Source organism: Mastomys coucha, unplaced genomic scaffold (genome assembly GCF_008632895.1).
Source record: "Mastomys coucha isolate ucsf_1 unplaced genomic scaffold, UCSF_Mcou_1 pScaffold1, whole genome shotgun sequence".
In the NCBI taxonomy this organism is placed as follows: domain Eukaryota; kingdom Metazoa; phylum Chordata; class Mammalia; order Rodentia; family Muridae; genus Mastomys; species Mastomys coucha.
In genome coordinates this window covers 86,773,865-86,796,169 of record NW_022196891.1, presented here as the reverse complement: position 1 = coordinate 86,796,169, position 22,305 = coordinate 86,773,865, and the positions used below count along the sequence as shown (strand labels likewise).

Here is a 22,305-nt window from a genome sequence, read left to right as displayed (position 1 = left end):
CAGCTGCCAGCAAGTTTTCAAGTACTTCTAGTAGCCAGATTCTCCCTCTTCTTGAATTTGGCTTTGTTACATGGGTACCCATCTGCTGGTAGTAACCAGACTGATAATTGAAGGCAGCCTTCCAGTATTGCATCGCCAGGGCCATCTGTTTTCTAACAGTGCAGTGAGGTTTTGGAGGATGGGTCTTAATTGTTTCTTTAAGTTTCAAAAAATGTCTTCGTACTTCTCAGAAGGGTGGCTTTGAAATATAATTAAAAATGCCTTATGGATTTCTTTCATTTCATAAGATGTGGGATAGAGTTGTTAAGTTCTCTCAGTTAATGGTGATATGCCAGTTCTTGAGAGTAGGGTGTAATATAGGTGGATGTACCTTTCAGCTATTACAATATTATTAAAAGTTTCAAGGGGTGCCTTTTACCTCAGTGCTCAGGAGGCAGAAGCAGGTAGATATCAAGTGTGAGGCCAGCCTGGCCTACATAAATTAGTGTGCCAAACTCAAACACCTCAGTTCAATTCCTGCAACCAACACATGAATGAAAAAACTGAATACCCCAGTACATAACTTCTTGTACATAAACATGCCATAGCATGCCCTGCCTCTCCAGTGCATGCATGCACGGATGCACACACTAATAAAGATTATAGTAATAAAAAAACCTAAAGGAAACAAGTTTAAGCATGACTGGAGTATTTTTTTAATGTATCAGTCTTAGGTTGTTAAGGAGGAGTAATGTTTTTATTTGGTGTGTACATTTGTGTGATTTGGTTTAAGAATTCCTAACATAGTGGAATGAAATTGCACTTGTATATATGTATGCATGTATGTATGCATCTGTGTATGTATGTGTGTTACTTTGCTGTACACATCCCTGTGTGTATGAATATTTAATCATGGACCCAATGAACCTGTGAATGCTCAGGTTCTCCTAGTCAAGATGAATTCAGTGCTAGCTTTTGATGTCACATAGATTGTTGAGTGTCTTTTTTTTCCTTTTTTTTTTTAAGGTTTATTTATTTTATGTGTATGAGTACACTGTAGCTGTACAGATGGCCATGAACCATCATGTGGCTGCTGGGAATTGAAGTCAGGACGGCCCACTCACTCCGGCCCCGCCTGCTCCGTAATACACTGTAGCTGTCTTCAGATACACCAGAAGAGGGCGTCAGATCTCATTATGGGTGGTCGTGAGCCACCATGTGGTTGCTGGGATCCGAACTCAGGACCTTCGGAAGAACAGTCAGTGCTCTTACCTGTTTGAGCCATCTCACCAGCCCTGTTGAGTGTCTTTTGAGCAGTTAGCTCTGTTAGATATGTATTGAGTGACTAGGACCACACCTTCCACCGGGGCGGTGATCCTGCTGAAGACTGAGATGCTATTTTATTCATATATGCATTTCTCATAGTATATATTCCAGTATACATACATGGCCACTGTAGGCTGTGTTAGTGAAAGCAGTTATTGAAGGAGATTTCATCTATAAGGGCACTCTTGTGATAGTAAACCTTATACTGTTTTATTTGCAGTGAAAGCAAAAATTTGTTCTTGGAACATTAGTGTAGGGTTTTTTGTTTGTTTGTTTGTTTGACTAATCTGGCTTGATAGGAATCTGAAACTTTTGTCTTTATCTTTTCTTCTGCGCTAAATCTTTAACAACCAGAAAGTTTGAAGTATATATCCTGAAGGTATAAGATAATTCTTAGATTTGATATCTGCTTTTATGATGTAACTTGATTCAACTAACATGATACTTTAATTAGATACTGGAAAGGAAAATTGGATTGCTGACTGAGATCAGGTAGGTCTGTGAAGGCCCTTTATTAAGGCAGAAATTGTGATTCCCTTGAGCATTTGTTTAGATTAAAACAAACTAAATATGTTTTCAGGAAATGAAGAAGGAAAACAGTCTCATTAGGAGTCAGTGTGAGCAAAGGACCAGAGAAGTCTGCCACCTGGAGGGAGAGCTTGGGAAGGTCCAAGTGTGTCTGCGGCAGAGCCAGAAGTTGGCAGAAGAAATGAGAGGTGAGTGCAGTATCATTAGAGTTGTCTATGTGTGCATGTGCCATGGTGTGTGTGTGTGTGTTGTGTGTGTGTGTGTGTGTGTGTGTGTGTGTAGGTCAGAGGGCAACTTGATGAAAGAACTCTTTCTCTCACTGTACGGCTTTTGGAGATCAAATTTAGGTCATCACACTAAACCCCTTCACCCACTGACCCACCTCAGCAGCCCAGAATTCTATTATTATCTCTTATTCCCATGAGGAAAGATGGATGACAGCCTATTGGAAAAACGTGTCCTTTTCTATATTTACCCCAAAACGTCCCTGGGGTTGATAAATTAAGAGCACATGGAATCTCAAAAGTGCATGGTTTTTACTCTTTTGGCACCAGAAAGTGAACATTTCCCACGCAGTACTGTATTGGCAGAACTCTTTTACCCTAGAGTGCCGTCCTTCATGTCTCAAGTGTGTTCATGGCATATAGATTGCTGTTCACTCATTACTGATTCTCTTAGAAATGGAAAAACCCTACATTAAATTCATGTTTTCCAACCTCTTAATAACTATTGTATTTTGATACTTACTTGACTAAATGGCCTTATTTCCTGGGTTTACAGCCAAAGAATAATGTTATATATACTAAATGAATCCATTTTTTTCACATTTATTTGGAGCATATCTTTTAATATAATATTTTCTAACCTGAGTTATGTGCATAAAGAATTTATTTCTAACCTATTGACCTGGATTTGTGACACTTCTGTGGGTTATTTATTTTTAATTTTTATTCTCTATTTATTTTAGACTGGGTTTTGCTAAGGGTTGGGCACAAGTAATTCTCTTGCCTCAGTTTCCCAAGTAGCTAGAATGGAATCCCTGAGGCTGCCTTCCCTTCTCCACAGCAGGTGGAAGAAGTGCTAGTCTTCAGCTTTTCTAAGGAAAACTAAGGCTGAGTTACGACGGGGTCATCTCAAGGTTGATCAAGTGTGACTGTGTGAGGCCCACAGTGCAGAGTCGTATAATGCATCTCAGAGGTGCTGTGTCACCAGCCTTCTGCTCTCATCGGATAGGTTTGAAATTAGTGCATTAGAATAAGTATAGTTTTTTATTCAGTATTGCATTGTATTACACTAGTTTGAATTTACTGTAGAAGCTTTCAGTTATTCCCTCTTACTTCTAAACTTCTAAATCACTGCTTAGTGAAAACATTTCCAAGTAGAGAGGGCTATCAGTAGGACAGAAATATGGTGGTGATGGGAGCTTCCACATGAGTCTCAAATCCTCTCCTTCCTTACTAAGGAAGGCTTAGAATGTGCATAACATTTTTGCCCACAAATACTCAACACAGATTTTTTAAAAAGGGAATAAATCTAAATATTCTTAAATTTCCTTGTTTTATATATCATTTTTATGAAGTTACTTGAGATATTATCAGATATATTACGATAAAATGGCCATTTTTCTCAGTCTTTATATAAACTTATATAAAATAATAACCTAAGATTATTATTAGATGAATTACTTTCAAGGATTCCAGCATTAATGTCAAGCTTTACAGGATGTGACAGCCTATTCATTTCAATACTTTTCTCTTTATTTAGAGTTTAAAATTATATTTATGTATAGAATTCATAGACTAGACATGTTAGGCAACTTCTTTCCTACTGAATTACACCCTAATGCCAGAGTATAAAGTTTTTATGAAATAGATATTTGTTATAGACACTGACAACTTTGTGTTCATTTATTTGTTTAAATAGCTAAGAATACCTCTCAGGAAATCATGCTACAAGATCTTCAGGAAAAACTAAATCAGCAAGAAAACTCACTAACTTTAGAGAAACTGAAACTTGCCTTAGCTGATCTGGAAGGACAGCGAGACTGTTCTAAAGATCTCTTGAAGAAAAGGGAACATCACATTGAACAACTGAATAATAAGTTAAATAAGATAGAGAAGGAGTTTGAAACTTTGCTGAGTGCTTTGGAGTTAAAAAAGAAAGAATGTGAAGAATTGAAAGAAGAGAAAAATCAGATTTCTTGTTGGAAAGGTGATAGTGAAAAACTCATAAATCAGTTAGAATCAGAAAAAGAAATCTTATTGGGTAAAATCAACCACTTAGAGGCCAGCCTCAAGACACAACAAATAAGTCATGACTATAATGAGAGAGTAAGAACACTGGAGATAGAAAGAGAAAACCTTACTGTGGAGATTAAAAACCTCCATAGTATGTTAGACAGCAAGACGGTGGAGATCGAGACACAGAAACAAGCCTACTTGGAACTGCAGCAGAAATCTGAATCCTCAGACCAGAAGCATCAGAAGGAACTAGAGAATATGTGCTTAAAAGCAAATAAGCTCACTGAGCAAGTTGAAAATTTAGAATGTAAGCTTCAGTTATTGTCAAGTGAAGTAGTGACCAAAGACCAGCAGTACCAAGACTTGTGTATGGAATATGAGACACTGAGGGATTTGCTCAAGTCCAGAGGATCTTCTCTGGTGACAAATGAGGATAATCAGAGAAGTTCTGAGGATAATCAGAGAAACTCTTTGGCTTTTGAACAGCAGCCTGCAGTGAGTGATTCCTTTGCAAATGTAATGGAGGGAAAAGGAAGCATAAATTCAGAAAGGAGTGACTGCTCTGTAGATGGGAGCCGAAGTCCAGAAAATGTAGCTGTCTTACAAAATAGAGTCACTTCACTTGAAAGTTCCTTGGAGTCTCAAAACCAGATGAACTCAGATTTGCAAAAGCAGTGTGAAGAGTTGCTGCAAATCAAAGGGGGAGTAGAAGAAAACCTCATTAAAGCAGAGCAGATTCATCAGAATTTTGTGGCTGAAACAAATCGGCGTATTGGTGAATTGCAGGAAGATGCTGCAGCTTGTCAGAGTGTTGTTGCTGAAACCCTAGCAACCCTTGAGAGTAAGGAAAAAGAGCTACAGCTTTTGAAAGAAAGATTAGAAGCCCAGCAAACAGAGGCTCAACAGTTACATAAGAAGAACAGTCTCCTTGAAGGCACTGTGAGGGAGCTCCAGCTTTCATCTGACACTCTAAGCTCAGAGAAGAAGGAAATGGATTCTATCATCTCACTAAGTAAAAAAAACATTGACGAGTTAACCCAAGCAAATGGGGCTCTCAAGGAAGTTAATGAGGCCTTAGAGCAGGAGAAAATGAATTTACTCCAAAAGCACGAGAAGATTACAAGCTGTATAGCAGAACAAGAGAGAAGCATTGCAGAGCTGTCTGGTCAGTACAAGCAAGAAAGACTTCAGTTATTACAACGGTGTGAAGAAGCAGAAGCTGTGTTGGAAGATCTCAGGGGAAACTACAAAACAGCACAAGAAAACAACGCTAAGTTAGAATGCATGCTCAGCGAGTGTACTGCTCTTTGTGAGAATAGAAAAACTGAGCTGGAGCAGTTAAAGGAAACATTTGCAAAGGAACAGCAAGAATTCTTAACAAAATTAGCTATCACTGAAGAGCAAAATAGGAAATTAATGCTAGAGTTGGAGATAGAGCAACAAACTGTGAGGTCTGGGATTACAGACACCAAAAAACATTCCATGAATGAGACTGATGGCTCAAGGCAAGAAAGCTTGACTTTAAAGGAAGAGCAAAATGAGAAGCAAAAGGAAGTTAGCAACTTAACACATGAGAATGAGCAACTGATGGAATTAACACAGACCAAACATGATTGTTACCATCTTGAAGTACAGCCAGTTGAGAACTCTGTAAAAGCAACAGAAGATGAGATAAGTAAGAGTAGTTCCCAGTATCAGATGGATATTGACACTAAAGACATTACTCTAGACAATTATAAGGCACAGTTGGTACAACTGGAAGCTTTGATAAGAATTATGGAAGTAAAGCTTGACCACAGTGAGGAGGAGAAGAACAGCCTGCAGCAAGAACTACAGATGATGAGAGAAGAGCTAGAAAGCAGGAGTTCACAGGACACTCGGCCCCAGGCGGGCATTGGTCTTAAAGACTGTGAAATAGCAGAAGAGAAGTATGTGCCAATTCTCCAGGAGTTGTCAACAAGTCAAAATGAGAATGCACACTTAAAGTGTTCTCTACAGACAGCAATGAACAAGCTGAATGAGCTAGGGGAAATGTGTGAAGTACTGAGAGTTGAAAAGTTACAACTAGAGTGTGAGCTGAATGACTTACAGTCAGAGTGTATCACAGCGACTAGTCAAATGATGGCAGAGGTTGAGAAGCTAGTGAATGAAATGAAAATGCTGAACCATGAGAGTGCTCTGTCCCTGAGTAAGCTGATGAAAGACACCTCAGATGTTGAGTTTCATGATAAACCAAACCACACATCTATGTTCTTGTCTCCTTTGGACAGTAGCAATTTCTGTGAACAAGTGACCTGGTCAAACAAAGAGGTCCGAGTGCACTTTGCTGAATTACAGGAGAAATTCTCCTGTTTACAAAGTGAACACAAAATTTTACATGATCAGCACTGTGAGGTGAGCTCTAAGATATCAGCACTGTGTTCCTGTGTTGACACATTAAAAGCTGAAAATTCTGTCTTGTCAATGAATCTGAGAACCTTGCAGGCTGACTTGGTAAAGGAGGAGGGGCCTGCAGCTGAGGATGGGCATGTTCTGCCACTGTCATTCTGTGGCACAGGCAGCCCGTCTCTGACAAATTTTGGAGAAACTTCCTTTTACAAAGACATTTCAGAACAAACTGGAGACACATCTCATCTAAGTTTAGAAGGGAATGCTTCAGCAAATCCTTGTGATGTCGATGAAGTGTTTTACAGCAGTCTGGAGGAAGAGAATCTGACTGAGAAAGAAATCCCTCCTGCTTCTGTGAGGACTGTTGAAGAACTTGAGATCCTGTGTCAGGTGTACTTGCAGTCCCTCAAGAATCTAGAAGAGAAAATTGAGAGTCAGAGGATTACTAAAAATAAAGATATTGAAGAGCTCGAGCAGTTACTGAGTTCTGAGAGGAAAGAACTAAGCTGCCTTAGGAAGCAGTACTTGTCAGAAAAGGAGCAATGGCAGCAGAAGCTAACAAGTGTCACTTTGGAAATGGAGTCCAAGTTAGCAGAAGAGAAGCAGCAGACCAAGAATCTGTCCCTTGAACTCGAGGTAGCACGACTTCAGTTGCAGGAGCTGGACTTAAGCTCGAGGTCTTTGCTTGGCACTGACTTGGAAAATGTACGTACCTAGGGTATCCGTGCTGTTTCTGTGTGCATGCCTACTTAAACTCAGGAAATGTTTGTTGGATTGAATTCATTTGAAATAAAAATCGAAGTATTTTTAGGGTTCAAAGAAATAAATGAAAACTTAACCAAAAACTTCCCAGAGCTAACCAGGACTCAAAAAAGTGAGGAAACTATTTGAGGAGTAAATGCCCGTTGTGATTTGATTTAAGTATTTTATGGAATAGCACCAAAGATGTTTTTAAAATCTAAAGTTGTAAATCTTTAGAATGTATACTGTATTAGTCACTGTTCTATTGCTGTGAAGAGATACTGTAACCACGGCCACTCTTACAAAGGAAAGCATTTAGTTAGGCTGGCTTACAGCTTGTCAGTTTAGGGCATTATCAGTATGGCAGGATGTATGGTAGCACACAGGTAGAGATGGTGCTGAAGAGGTAGCTGAGAGTTCTACATCCAGAACGTCAGGCAGCAGAGAGAGAGAGAAATACAGGGCGTTGTTTGAACATTTGATACACCAAAGCCCACCCTCCCCAGTGACACACTTCCCCTAATAAGGCTACACCTAATCCCTGTCAAGTATCACCTCCCTAATGACCAAGCATTCAAATCTGTTAGCCTGTGGGGAGACCATTCCTATCTAAACCACCACATTAAACTTTACATATATACTGGAAGTTAATAACATACACTTAAATATTAAGAACTTAGGACCAATGAGTGATGTGTTAGGGAGGCTTAGCTTCATATGCCTTTCAGACTATTTTAAATGTTACAGTATTAGTTATTAAGCTAGATATAAGAAGTTATTTCAGTGTTAATTTTTTAACAGTTAGCAATGGTATCAGCTACTTAACGAGGTTTATTTTATACTCCAGTTCCTTGTGGTTTTGTCTTTTCTAGTTGACCAGCTTAAATACTAATGCAGTACAGTTTTAATGCAGTACAGTTTTGGAGCCTTACTCTACTTCTGTGGTGTGAAGATCGTAGATCATGTTGAGGGGGTGGTAGGCATAGTCATAATCATAGTCCCTTACTTGATATGAAATTGAGACAAAAACATGCACTTTATCCAAGGAAGTACTGAGCAGGATGAAGTCTTTGGGCTGACAGTCTGCTCATAAAGACTACTGCTTTTCTTAGTAAAGAACATGAGGGCTTAGAACATGAGGACTAAACATTAACCATTTTATCTGAAGTTTCTTAGCCTCTCTTATTTGATAATCACAAGAAATTACTCTTAAGCTTCCTAGAACATTAGAAGCTGTGAAATAAAGATGTAATTTCCACATTAGATGTAGTTGAAATAAATGTCCTAAAGGATTAATCCTTATGATAAATATCTTACCCAGTGCTTTGCACATAGGTAGAACCCACTGAGTGTTCATGTTCACTGTCTAGGCAGAACAGGATGGAATGAAGAGCTGGGAGCGATGCTATTTGGAGTGATATACATAGCAGTACCCATATGGGCAGTTTCTATAAAGTAATAGTTAAGCCACTGATTCTATTTTGATTCTTCCAAAAAATAAAATACTTTCTTGCTTTCTATTCTATTTACAGGCTGTTCGGTGCCAAAATGATAGTTATGATATAAAAGAATCAGAAGTGTGCATTTCAGAAACTACAGAGAAAACACCAAAGCAAGACACTGATCGGACTTGTGATAAAGATGTTCAGCAGGGCCTTTGTCTGGAAACTTCAGTCCCTGAGACTGAGGCTACCAGGCTCACAGGGAAGGAGTGTGAAGAGCAGCCCCCGGAGACCAGTTATGACGCACCAGCAGGGGACAAAACCCACGACCATTCAGAATGCATTTCTGAATTGTTTTCTAGTCCCAATGTTTTGGTACCCATGGATGTTCTGGACGATCAGGGGTCTGTCCAGAATCTCCATTTGCAGAAAGACACCTCAAATGAGAATTTAAGATTACTTCCTGAAGTAGAGGACTGGGACAAAAAAGTTGAAAGTTTGCTAAATGAAATTAAGGAGGCAGATTCAAAACTCAGTTTACAGGAAGTACAACTAAAGATCAAGATTGCAACATGCATACAGTTGGAAAAAATAGTCAAGGACCTCAAGAAGGAAAAAACTGACTTAAGAGAAAAATTGGAATCCCTTCCATGTAACCAGGAGGTGTGTCCGAGAGTAGAAAGGTCAGAAGATCCTGGTTTTAACTTAGATATGGGAGCAAATGAGTTGTTAAGTGAACCTACTAAAGATAATGCAGCCAACATAGAAGACAATTATAAGCAGAAGTTTCTTGATACAGAAAGAGAACTGACCAGGATTCAGTCTGAGAAAGCTACTATGGAGCATCATATCCTATCTGTGGAAGCTAACTTCGAGGTGGTTCAAGCAGAGAAGCTCTGTTTAGAAAGAGACTCTGAAAGTAAGCAGAAGGTTATTGCTGACCTTAAAGAAGAACTACTTACAGTTATAAATGAGAGAAACAGACTTCGTGAAGAATTAGATAATGTGTCAAAAGAAAGCAAAGCACTGGATCAGATGTCTAAAAAGATGAAAGAGAAAATAGAAGAGCTGGAGTCTCACCAAAGCGAAAACCTCCGTCACATTGGGGCAGTAGAGTCTGAAGTCAAGGACAAAACAGATCTCATTCAGACTCTGTCCTTCAATGTGGGTGAGCTAACAAAAGACAAAGCTCATCTCCAGGAGCAGCTGCAGAATTTGCAGAACAACTCACAAGAATTATCTTTGATGATTGGTGAGCTGGAAATACAAATTGAACAACTGAATAAAGAGAAAGAATCACTAGTCAAGGAGTCTCAAAACTTCCAGGTCAAGCTCACAGAGTCGGAATGTGAAAAGCAGACCATGTCTAAGGCCTTGGAGGTGGCACTCAAGGAGAAAGGTGAGTTTGCAGTGCAGCTGAGCTCAACCCAGGAAGAGGTGCATCAGTTGAAACGAGGCATCGAGAAACTGAGTGTCCGAATTGAGGCAGATGAAAAGAAGCACCTCAGTGCTGTGGCGAAGCTGAAAGAAAGCCAGCGTGAGAGTGACTCATTGAAGGATAAAGTGGAGAGTCTGGAGAGGGAATTGGAGATGTCAGAAGAAAACCAAGAACTGGCAATTCTTGATTCTGAGAATTTGAAAGCAGAGGTGGAGATCCTCAAGACAGAAAAGGATGAACTGGCCAAAAACCTGAGAGTTTTCGAATTAGACCTTGTCTCAGTTAGGTCTGAAAGAGAAAATCTAGCAAAGCAGCTACAAGAGAAAGAAAGTCGCGTGTCAGAATTGGATGAGCTGAGCTCTTCCTTGAGAAGTCTGTTGGAAGAGAAGGAGCAAGCAAGAATACAGATGGAAGGAGACTCTAAGTCTGCAATGCTGATGCTTCAGATGCAGTTAAGAGAACTCAGGGAGGAAGTGGCAGCCTTGTGTAATGACCAAGAAACCTCGAAGGCCCAAGAACAGAGTCTCCATCAACCAGGGGAAGAAGTGCATCACTTGAAAAGTAGCATTCAAAAGCTAAAAGTTCACATAGATGCTGATGAAAAAAAGCAACAGCACATGCTAGAACAACTGAAGGAAAGTAAGCAGCATGCAGATTCGCTTAAGGACAGAGTTGAGAACCTTGAACAAGAACTGATGCTATCAGAGAAAAACATGATTTTCCAAGGTGAGAATTCCAAAGCAGAGATACAGACTTTAAAATCAGAAATTCAAAGAATGGCCCAAAACCTCCAAGACTTGGAGTTAGAACTTATTAGTACAAGGTCAGAAAATGAAAATCTCATGAAAGAATTAAAAAAAGAGCAAGAGCAAGTATCTAAATTAGAAACAATAAATTGTTCTATTGAAAACTTACTGAAAGATAAAGAGCAAGAAAAAGTACAGATGAAAGAGGAAGCCAAAATAACAGTGGAGATGCTTCAAACTCAATTAAAGGAGCTAAACGAGACAGTGGTTTCCTTGTGCAACGACAAAGAGGTCTATAAGACCAAAGAACAGAATCTGGGTAGTCAAGTACAAACTCTTGAACTCGAAAAGGCTCAGCTGCTACAGGACCTTGGTGAGGCCAAGAATAAATATATTATTTTTCAGTCATCTGTAAATGCCCTCACTCAAGAAGTAGAAGCTGGCAAACAGAAACTAGAGAAAGAGGAGGAAGAGGTCAGGACACTGAAAGAGCAACTTAAAGGTCAAGAGCAGCTTGTGTGTAAACTTGCCCAAGTGGAAGGAGAGCAGCAACTCTGGCAGAAGCAGGAACTGGAGCTGAGAAATCTGACTGTGGAGCTGGAGCAGAAGGTCCAAGTGCTGCGATCTAAAAGCGACACGTTGCAGACCACTTATGAAGCACTGCAGGACTCCCACAAGAATTTAGAAAGTGAACTTGGATTGATAAAGATGGAAAACTTAGCGCTTGTTGAAAGAGTGAGTACCATTTCTTATTTTCATGTGTAAGTATGGGCAGGGAGGGAGAGACTTTGTTTCTATGGTCTTGACTACAGGAACACTGAGGCTGCTCAGGCAGCAGTGACTGCTTTAAATGTGCTTGTAAGGGACATTTTTGTGAGTTAGATTAGGTTTTGGATGTGACCTTCACATCTTGGGGTTGATGTAGATAGTTCTAGGTTCTTATTATCTGTATGTTGAAGTTCATCGCGGTAAAAACAGCTCCTCATCCAAGCAGAGAACCATTGTGGCAAGAATGTAACAGATTAGGGTCAGAAGACATCCTCTGCCTTTCTTACCTATAGGAGAAAGAATGCCTAAAGATATTGTAATTAGGACCAATGACACTCCTGGCTTCCAGGGTGGGCTTGAGAAAAAAATTAGGCTGATCTGTGAAAGGGATTCCTTCAAATTAAATGTTTTATTCAACAGATAATTAAAAAGGAATGTCTAGAAAAATGAAGTCTATCGCAACTGTATTTTCTAAGATTTGTGTATTTATACCCTTAATCCTTAGCATGGATAGTGGGATTAGTAGATCTAAGAGCTGATAAAAATCTAAGACGGTAAATAAAAAACTAAGGCAATCCCTCAAAACATTCTCTAATTGTTAATTTAAATTAAAACCTTTATGAATGGTTTTAAGACTCAGGAATATTATCATCTTTTTTTTTTTACTGCTATCTTAAATCTTTGCTGAGGAAAAAAAAATGGAAGCTCACTAGTAGATTTTAAGTATATCAGGTGAGTGGATTAAGTTGCGGGGAAAGGGTGGTCAGCCAGGTTCTATTTTCTTAAAAAATACTATGTGTGCCATAACAGTGGTTAATTCACTCATAAGAGGCCACCCAGAGCAAGTGCTAATGAAGATTAAATTCCAGGTTAACACAATGACTGGGAAGGAAGCAGAGCTACAGAGGGAGCTGCATGACATGCTACAGAAAACAACACAGCTGAAAGAAGAAGACAATAAAGAGAAAAACAGGCTAACGGAAGAGTTAAAAGTGCTGATGGAAGAGCTAAAGAACACCAAAGTAAGTTTCCCGTGGCAGATAGATTCCTTTGGCTCTGCTAATTGGGTATGCCTACTCTGGTTGTCTTTGTATGACACTCTGTAATGTGTCACAGTTGTTTCAGCTTTTGGAACCCAAGCTGATGTGCTCAGGTCTGGAGTGATCTTCCCCATCTGATACCTCCGTGAGCCTAGGAGCCATGAGAGATTACTTTAGGAACCAAGATCCATGTCATGCTGAAAAAAATTCTAAATCCACACTGGCTGTCAGGGAGACTTAGGGAGCTAAGAAAAGAGGGAGCTTACTTTGTGCATTCTGAGATGTTATATTGTAAACATAACTGCTACATAACTACTACACGCTGCTCTACTGTGTCTTAGTTGTTTTTCTACATACTTGTAAAATGAAATTCAAGATTTTAAATGAAATTATATGTGTTTTGTAGGCAGCACACCTTAAATATGTGAATCAGCTTGAGAAGGAATTTCAGCGTGCTCAGGGGAGAATAAAGTTGTTGCTCAAATCCTGTAAACAGCTGGAAGGAGAAAAGAAAATGTTACAGAAAGAGCTCGCCCAGCTTGAAGCTGCACAGGAGCAGAGAGCAGGTGGGTGCTAGATGGGGCGCTCTGTGTGCATGCTTAAAATTGCTTCAATGCTTAGTTCTGCGCTAAGTTTTTAAAAGTAGTTTAGTAGTTTTTCAGTAGTGTTTTCTAATTTCTGAACTGTGGCCTTAATTTTGTGTTAAGACTTAACTATAGTTAAGACTATAGGATTCGCTGGGTGGTGGTGGCCTTTAATCCCAGCACTTGGGAGGCAGGTGTATTTCTGAGTTCAAGGCCAGCCTGGTCTACAGAGTGAGTTCCAGGTCAGCCAGGGCTATACAGAGAAACCCTGTCTCAAAAAACAAACAAAAAAAGACTGTAGGATTCAGAGTGAAGCCTACATTTCGAAAGAGAATTATTTCCAATGTGGAAAACCTGATGGTACTCTTTGCTAATGGATCTCCATAAAGAGTTTGCCGTTTTGGTAAGTGTTTGAGTTTTTCTTTTCTTCTCTTTTCTCTTCTTTTTTTTCTCTTTCTTTTCTTTCCTTTCCTTTCTTTTCCTTTCTTTTCTTTTCTTCCCATTCATTGGTAATTAACCATGCCATTTTTATCCACTCACATTCTGCTTTCTCCATGGATACCCAGTGGCTAAAAAGTGTGGAAGCTTCTAGAGTGTGGCAGGGCAGTGGAGTGCAGTGGTCTGTGGAGTGCAGTGGTCTGTGGAGTGCAGTGGGCAGTGGAGTGCAGTGGTCTTTTCTCTTGAGAAGTGTGATTGGAGTAGGTTTGGAAAACGGGGAGTTTTCCTCACAAATGGATTACCACCCCTAGCACCAGAAGCTTGCTGAGGCCCCTGCCTTGATGTGGTTCTTCTTCGTTTGTACCTGCTTGTCCCTCTATTCTCTCAAAATGCTTTCACAGCCTTTAGCAACTTAAATTTTCATAGGCTCGCACCTGTCACTAAAACCATACAGCATAGATTTTATGATCATTACTGAGCTAGATTGCTTATTTATTTATGGTGGAAAGAATGGGTTGGGAAAAGAGGAATATAAAAAGATAGTTTGGGAATTTAGTAAGTGTGGGAAAAGATAGGAAGTGTAGGTCTTGTTGGGTGTTAGTTACACTGTTACGTACTAGACTGTTTCATATCTTCAGACATGAACAGAATGTGGACCTTAACGTCTGGAAAAGTTCAAAGACTAGCCTTAAAGATTACCTGCTGGGGGCTGGAGAGATGTGTCAGAGGTTAAGAGCACTGATGCTCTTCCAGAGGTCCTGAGTTCAATTCCCAGCCACCACATGGTAGCTCACAACTATCAGTAATGGGATCTGATGCCCTCTTCTGGTGTGTCTCAAGACAGCTACAGTGTACTCACATGCATGAAATAAAAATAAATCTTAAAAAAAAAAAATGACCTACTAGGAAGTGTCCATTATTAACAGAGTAGCAGTAAGTTGTGTGATGGGTATCACTTTGTTTTCACAGGTTCTCTTGTGGATAGTAATGTAGATGAATTAATGGCTGAGAACAAAGAGCTGAAAGAAACTCTGGAAGAAAAGATCAAGGAGGCAGATAACTACTTGGATAAGTACTGTTCCCTGCTGCTAAGCCATGAGGAGCTGGAGAAAGCCAAGGAGCTATTAGAAGTACAAGTTGCTCGGCTGAATTCACGGCAGTCCAAACAGGATCTCCAGAGTTCTCCTTTGCTTAATTCTTCAGTTCCAGGACCATCGCCAAATACTTCTGTCAGTGAGAAGAAGTCAACATCTGGCCAGAATAAAGCTTCAGGCAAGAGGCAAAGATCCAGTGGGATTTGGGAGAATGGTGGCAGGGCAACACCTTCTACACCAGAGACATTTTCTAAGAGAAGCAGAAAATCAGTCAGCAATAGCACCCAGCCCGCTGAGGACGGGGAAGAGGCTGAGTTTGAGCCAGAAGGACTCCCAGAAGTTGTTAAGAAAGGTATGCAGAGATTCTACACGGAATTATAGGGTGAGGGTGCATCTCATCTGAAGACCATGAACTTAGCTCGCACATGGCCCTTTGTTCAATTCCTTGTGTAAATATGAGAAGTTTTGAGATTTCACATAAAATTGGCACATGGAAAGATAGAAATCTTTACTTTTTAGGTTTTTAAATATTGCACAATAGCCCACTGCCTGGAGAGACTAGTTCATTTTTAAATTGGTGACATTATAAAGAAATCACTGAGATTAACTACAACATTACAGAAAGCTGGTAGACGTAGAAATGACCGCTAAGTGTCGGTTTAGAGATTCTGTTTTCAGTCAGCTTTTCCTTCCTTGGGACTGGTAGGCTGGTTGGCGCTGACCCCCAGAGTGGTAGTTTAGAACTTTGAAAGCCACTTGATATTGTTGCAGTCACTAAAATCACAGGTAGACTGTTTTGTTCTATTAACTGTCTTGTTTTTTAATTCTTTCTGATATTTTGAGACAGAACCTTACTCTGCAGCCCAGGCTAGGCTTGATCTTGAAGTATTTCTGTCTTAGCCTTTTTGTGCTAGGATTACAGACATATACCATACCCAGCTTCAGTCATATCGTTTTATTTATTTATTTTTAAAATGGGTAGCAGGCTAGCGCTTCTGTCCTACACCCTGAAACCCAAGCTGATGAGAAGGCCGATGTTCTGAGTGACTGGTTCCTGCGTATTTAGCTACCCAGCGCTCGCCAGTAGATTACTTATTTGTAAGCCTGTAGTTAGAACTGAGTGCGGCTGTAGAGTACCCTGTATTGTCTCTTTTTTTTGTTTTTTTTTTTTGCTTGTTTGTTTGTTTTTATTTGTTTTGTTTTGGGTTTTCAAGATAGAGTTTTTGTGTGTGTGTATGAGTCCTGGTTGTCCTGGACTCACTTGGACATGAAGCCGGCCTCAGACTCAGATCCAGCTGCCTTCACCTCCCTAGTGCTGGATTAGAGGCATGGGCCACCATCTATGCCCCGCCCCCGTGCTATCTTTTAGTGTTTTTGTGGCTAGTCTTCTCCACCCTGGTCAAGTCAGTTCCTTTGCTCGGAGGAGACAATATGAGCAAATACGACACTCTTAGAAGTCCAGCCTGCGCTACCTGATTGCACTTGTTTTCCTTAAGTCACTGTTGGTTTACATTGACTCTGAGACAAGAGCTGGCCTTTCTCATCCTAGTTCATTTGAATTAAATGTCCTGGCTGTCTTAGGAAATGCAAGGTGATAAACCATGTAGAAGAAGCAATTTTTTAAGGTATATGATTTCTCTTTGATCCTTTTTCCCATTGTGGTATCTTTGAAATCTTTTATCTTTGTAATAAGGAATAACCTGTTAATTTTCCAGTTTGTCTGATAGTCACCTACCAAGGCAGTTATGAAGTTTAACATGTTGTTTTCCATGGCTGAGGGGAAACTGTTTTGTAGTTATTTTTACTGTTTACTGTTTTACCTGTGTACATGCATGCACAAACCCTTGCCCTCCATTGCTAGCCCAGCCAGCCCAACCAAGCAGCTAATCCGTGCCATTACTGACAGGCAGCTCTTCTGCTCTTAGGGTTTGCTGACATCCCCACCGGAAAGACCAGCCCATATATCCTTCGGAGAACAACCATGGCAACCAGGACAAGCCCCCGCCTCGCCGCACAGAAGCTAGTGGGATCTTCCCCAGCTCTGGGCAAAGAAAACGTTGTAGAGTCCTCCAAACCAACAGCTGGTGGCAGCAGATCACAGAAGGTACCATGTGAAGTCATTTCCCACTGTCATCCTGGAAGTCTGTTAGCAGGCCTAGGGGTAGATATTATTGCAGTCTCTGCCGCAGGGGCCTGAATGAGCAAGTCCAAGGATACACGTCAGTTTCCTGAAGCCTAATCTTACCCTCTACTGAAAGGGCTGCTTGTTCATCGCTTTCTGGGAAGTGTTGGTGTTCTGGGAAACCCAGTACATTTGTCCGAGAGTTTCAAGCATGGTTTCAGTGGTTTATAGAGGTTGTTTTCCTTTGGGCATAGGTTTTGGTCACTGTTTATCTGCCCTCTCCCATCAAAGCTCCTAATTCTCTATGGCTTGTATTCACTACATTGGGCAAAAGGTAAAGAATATTTGCTTGGCGATTTTTATTTCTAATACTGTAATTCCTACTAGTAGCAGCATTTCTGTAAGCAGTTACATGTGTCTCACTTTTATTTTTAAATCTCAGGTTTTGCCACGAACTTACTGTGTAGCCAAGGATGGCCTTGAACTTGTGATCTTTGTGCCTCTACATCCTGAGTGCTGGAATTATAGATGTGTACCAGCACTCCCCATTTATGCTTTGTGTATGCTTGGCAAGCTCTCTGCTGTATCCCAACATCTTACTTCACTCAGGGTTTATTTATTGCTCTCTTACACTGTAGTGCTTTGAAAGAATGAAGAGGATGGTATCCACGAGGGCAGCTCCCCAGGCCCACGAGGGCAGCGCCCCAGGCCCACTGGGAGCCATGGGGACACTCTTGCCAATTTCTAGAGAACTTCAAGGAGTTTTAAATTTTTGTGATGTTACTTTGCTCACCTGTCAGAGTTTATGTATGCAATCTGATCACATTCATCAAGAGCAGTGACTCTGTACACTGTTACACAAGCGAGCATAGCTCTAGGATCTTACATAACAGAACCCAGAAACATTGGTGACTAGTTGTATCAGAACAGTAGCACATTGCAGATTGTTTTTTGGACTGCTGAGGGCATTCTGTGTATAGCTAAACCTTGGCCTTTGCGCTCTCTGCTTGGAGCTGTGAATGTAGCCTTGAAGTTACTTTAGTAATAAGACTTTTATAAAGATAAGAAACCATCCTATGAAGTCGCCACAGAGTCTATTCTTTTTTCTTTTGTTAGGAATTGATGGTAAAGGCCGTTTGCATGTGGTGTTCAGATGTATTACCTAGGAGAAAGGTTTTTGCACACTAGGGGGCCTGTACTCCACACTGCTGTCGAACCTGCTGGTATGGAGCAGTAACCATGGTTTCTTGCAGATCTGTGTTCTCTGCATTAGCTACATGCACTAGTTGGCACCAGCAGATATGAATTACCAAGTAGTTTTGTGCACTTGAATGGCAGGGGATTCTCTTGAAACAAGGGTCTAGGACACGTCATGATTAGATTCACATTTTAAGAACCTAGCCTAGTCATTTTCAGTTTAAGTCAGCATTTTCTGAGATCTCTGTTTGAAGTGCTTTGGCACTCAAAACTAGAAAATTCTCCCCTAAGGTGAATACTTATGTTACTTATTAATAACTGCTGAGTTCAGTATAGAAAAAAATGGGTAAGCTGCATTGGATGCAGTATTTGGTTTACTATGTCACCAAGATGAGGAAGCCCAGGAAATCCTAGTCTGCGGGAGACAAAGGAGCTGCTGTGTAGACTTGACACCCTGAATGGTGCTGCTTGGTGGCTGGCCTCTGTGACGTGTAAGGCCACTGTGGATGGAGTGAGGCTGTGAGGATAGGGTCAGTTGGCAGCTCTTTGAGGACATTGTATTTTCCCCTGCTAGTAGGATTTATTTCCACCAGGTCACCACATCTGTCTTTTCCATCCTGGCTGCAGACATCATTAGTAAGATGGGTAGTGGCACTGTCTGATAGAAACAGGGCCTTGCCAGGCTGTGGACCATTCAGAAGCAAACTGTCTACATGAGCATCACACTCACAGTGCAGCTGACTCAATTCTGTGTCAGAAATGGAGTCTGAGGGAAAAGCCAAGGAATGCACTGTAGTCCCTTCGTTAGGCCTTGCTGTCTCAGTTCCTTCCTGCTGAGTGAGCCATCATTCTCTCTGCTTTCTCTCCTTTTCTTCTTCCCATCTGAACCTAAATACTGAATACCCTATGACTATTAGATTCAAGGGAGACCTTGTCTTGGTGTCATTGCTTCCCTTAAAAAGAAAAGAAATGACATCACCAACAAACCTTTTTTTACCCTTCAACTTTTCACCAGCTTTTGGTCCTTGGCTTCTGGTTTTTAAGTGTCCTGTGCACATGATCTGAGATAAGAGCAGGCTTTCAAGGGGTTTGATTTATATTTACTGTATTTTCTGTAGTTCAAAGTATCTAACTGCTGTTAAAGCCACATGCTTTCTGTAGAAAGAATATAAATGGAAAAATAATCTCCATTCTTAGTTTTGTTTCAGAATCCTCAGAACTTAGAACTCTTACTTAGGGAGTGTCTGTTGTGTGCTTATTTTTGGGACATCACACTGAAGTCCAATCTGTACTTGCAAAGTAGCCTTTCTTTTTACATTTTATTATCTTTTTCTTGGGGAGGGGAGGGAGTGAGGTACAGTACTGGGTAGAATTGTTGAATATACGGCTTCATGCATTTATGTAGATTTTCTACCACTGAGCTACATCCCCAGCCTTCTTTTTTTTTTTTTCCTTTGCTTTTTCGAGACAGGGTTTCTCTGTGTAGCTCAGAAGACCAGGCTGTCCTCGAACTCAGAAATCCGCCTGCCTCTGCCTCCCAAGTGCTGGGATTAAAGGCATGCGTCACCACCGCCCGGCCCCAGCCTTCTTTTTTAATTTTTGTTTTAAGATAATGTGTCATTAAGTTGCCTGGCTCACCTGAATTTGCTTTCTAGCAGGTTCAAGCAGGACTTGAAAATTGCCATCTTCTTCCCTCAGTCTCTTGAGCATCTGGGATCCAGGCCTGGGCCACTGGGCCTATTAATGACTGATTTTGTTTTTAACTGCTCACTGTTGTGCAGGCTGGTCTTGAACTCCTGGGTTCGACTGATCTCACACCTCTCATCTTGCTTCCCTGCTTTCTTCTGAAAGTTTTGTACTTGAAACTTCCATTCATGCCTATAACTTTTTATTTTTGTATTTCCTTGTCTTTCATCTTATTTTGGGACAGGGTCTCTTATTGATCAGGAGCTCACCAAGTAGAATAGGCTATTTAGCCAGCAATCCCTAGAATGCTGTCATGTCTCAAATGTATAACTAATAGGTCTTCAGGTTTACAGTGCAAGCACTGTACCAACAACCTGGTCCCCAGCCCTTCTTACCCGATTCTCATCCTTACAGTTCCTCACAGTTCTGTATGTCACACACTTTGACTCAGCACCTATAGCAACATCTTACCTTTCCTTACAGTTTTGTTTTCTGGAATAATTCCTTTCATCTAAAAGACAGAACACCATGGAGGATCTGTTCTTTCTGGACTTCATTATTAGATAATTGTTTTTCAAATCCAATATGGAAACAACACTATTAAGAGAGTGGTTGACACTTCGATATGGGTCCTGGGTATTTGTCATATTGTAAATACAGTGTTTTCCTCTGAAGTCAGTTATCTGCATTTGGATTGCAGGGACTCGGGACTTAGGAGGCAGGTTTTGGTTCTCAGGAATTTGTTGTGCATCTACCATGTAATCAGGTGCACTGTGGGTGTTAAAAATGAGGGTAAGTGAATTAGATGCAGTCTCTGCTTCTAATTCACTGTTTGCCTTCAGTTCTGAAATGCCATACTTGCTTGAGAGCGGGCGATCAGTGGTGTCAAGAGAAGTCTGAGACTTACTATACATAGGTTGTGTCTGATGTTGTAAATTCCTGTTAGGTGGCTCCTGCATTCAGGGAGGCAGATAATAAGATTGTAGTCCCTCCCACAGAAGGAGCTCCAGGTAAAGTAAAAATAGGACTGAGAATGTAGCTCATTGGTGGGTCACTGGCATAAACACATACAATACATGTAGTACCCTCCGTTCGGTCCCTTATAGAACAAAACAGTGATAACTATCAAAAAATGTGGATGTGTTTTTGAGCCTCTAACAGATTATATATGTTGCAGGTCAAGGTTGTTCAAGAGAGCTCAGCGGATTCACACACTGCCTACCAAGAACTCCCAGCAAAATCTCTCACAGCCAGTAATATTCCTGGGAGAAACTCTACAGAGAGCCCTAGGGAGGGCTTGAGGGCCAAGCGGGCCTACCCTGCCTCCAGCACACCTGCTGGGCCTGATCCCATGAACAACGAAAACTGCCGGGTCCAATGAGATGCCAATTCAGGGTTCTGGAAGGTGGCATTACTCAAAGGAGCCTGCCTGTGGGGACTTGTCTTGAGCCAAGGACACATCATCTATCACTAGAGAATACTAATACTTGACTCCTTCTGCTGTGTGTGTGGTGTTCAGGTCTCTCATATGTAAGACTGCAAATGTTTGAAAGCACCTGTTACCTGGTAGTCCTTATTCTTAACCCCAAGTGTAAATAATATGGATAGAGCTTGAGAATTTGCTGCCGTTAAATGGAAAGCACCATGATTTGCATGTGGATTTTACACTTAGACAGTGCTGCAATGATCTGATTAGGATCTTCCTGTATAGACTGTTAGGCATCAAACATTATAGATCAAGAGTTGGAGCTGAGGTAAGTGAGGATAGCCTGTGTGCATGCGGTATGGTCCTCCTTCTGTGTATAACTTCCTGCTCGTAGAACCTGTACATAGTGTGTGGGTGGGACTGCAGTGTGTACTCACTCCTAGTTAGTCTGATTGTTGGAGGCACTTTCGTGGTTATGTAGATCATGTTCTTTTGGTATATATTTCTGTGTCTGGTGATTTATTAAAGTATGTCCTCTTAAACTTTTCTGTAAAAGTTATTTCCTAAATATAAAAACATTATGACTAGCACCACTATGTCGTCTTAATTAAAACCACCTCCCATGAAAGTAGAAATGTTTGAACAAATGATACATATCTTTGAATGTGTAATACTAGTACACTTACTGAACATGAGACATACTGTAGAATGTTAGTCATACAGATGGTTTGAGAATATGGATGTATTAAACTGGTATCTTATGCTCATTAAATATTGTTAGCAAAGGTACAAGAGGGAAATGCTCCCATCTGTTTGTTGATAATAGGGCTTGAAAAGATGAAGGCATTTTGACTCAACATCAAATGGAAACACTTGACTGAGCCTTTATGCCCTTGAATAAAGGTAAAAAGTTTTTCAGGCTTTAAGCTAGTAGTAGATGATTTGTTCTTGGCTTTCATTTCAGATTGGTATCAAGCATTCATAAACACAGTCATTTTAGATTTGAAAACGGTCTCCTGCTGATGGTTCCACTGTTGGAAGATAAACCACTAGCATTGAGGTGAATTGATGGTCTCCGTCTCCTGAAAGCGATGGTCTACTTTCTCAGATTACTCCTGTCCC

At 40.7% G+C, this 22,305-nt stretch overlaps 1 protein-coding gene across 1 annotated transcript in view; it reads left to right on the top strand.

Annotated features, from left to right (window-relative positions):
* Cenpf (centromere protein F) overlaps positions 1 to 21,776 on the top strand; it is a 47,637-nt gene extending 25,861 nt beyond the window's left edge. Inside the window, exons 11-18 of the mRNA XM_031338504.1 lie at positions 1,886 to 2,021; positions 3,757 to 7,166; positions 8,735 to 11,563; positions 12,466 to 12,618; positions 13,043 to 13,202; positions 14,628 to 15,104; positions 16,678 to 16,856; positions 20,935 to 21,776. Of these exons, the coding sequence (XP_031194364.1) occupies positions 1,886 to 2,021; positions 3,757 to 7,166; positions 8,735 to 11,563; positions 12,466 to 12,618; positions 13,043 to 13,202; positions 14,628 to 15,104; positions 16,678 to 16,856; positions 20,935 to 21,138 (7,548 nt within the window). The 3' untranslated portion in view covers positions 21,139 to 21,776. The remainder of the gene's footprint in view (positions 1 to 1,885; positions 2,022 to 3,756; positions 7,167 to 8,734; positions 11,564 to 12,465; positions 12,619 to 13,042; positions 13,203 to 14,627; positions 15,105 to 16,677; positions 16,857 to 20,934) is intronic.
* Positions 21,777 to 22,305: the final 529 nt, after the last annotated feature.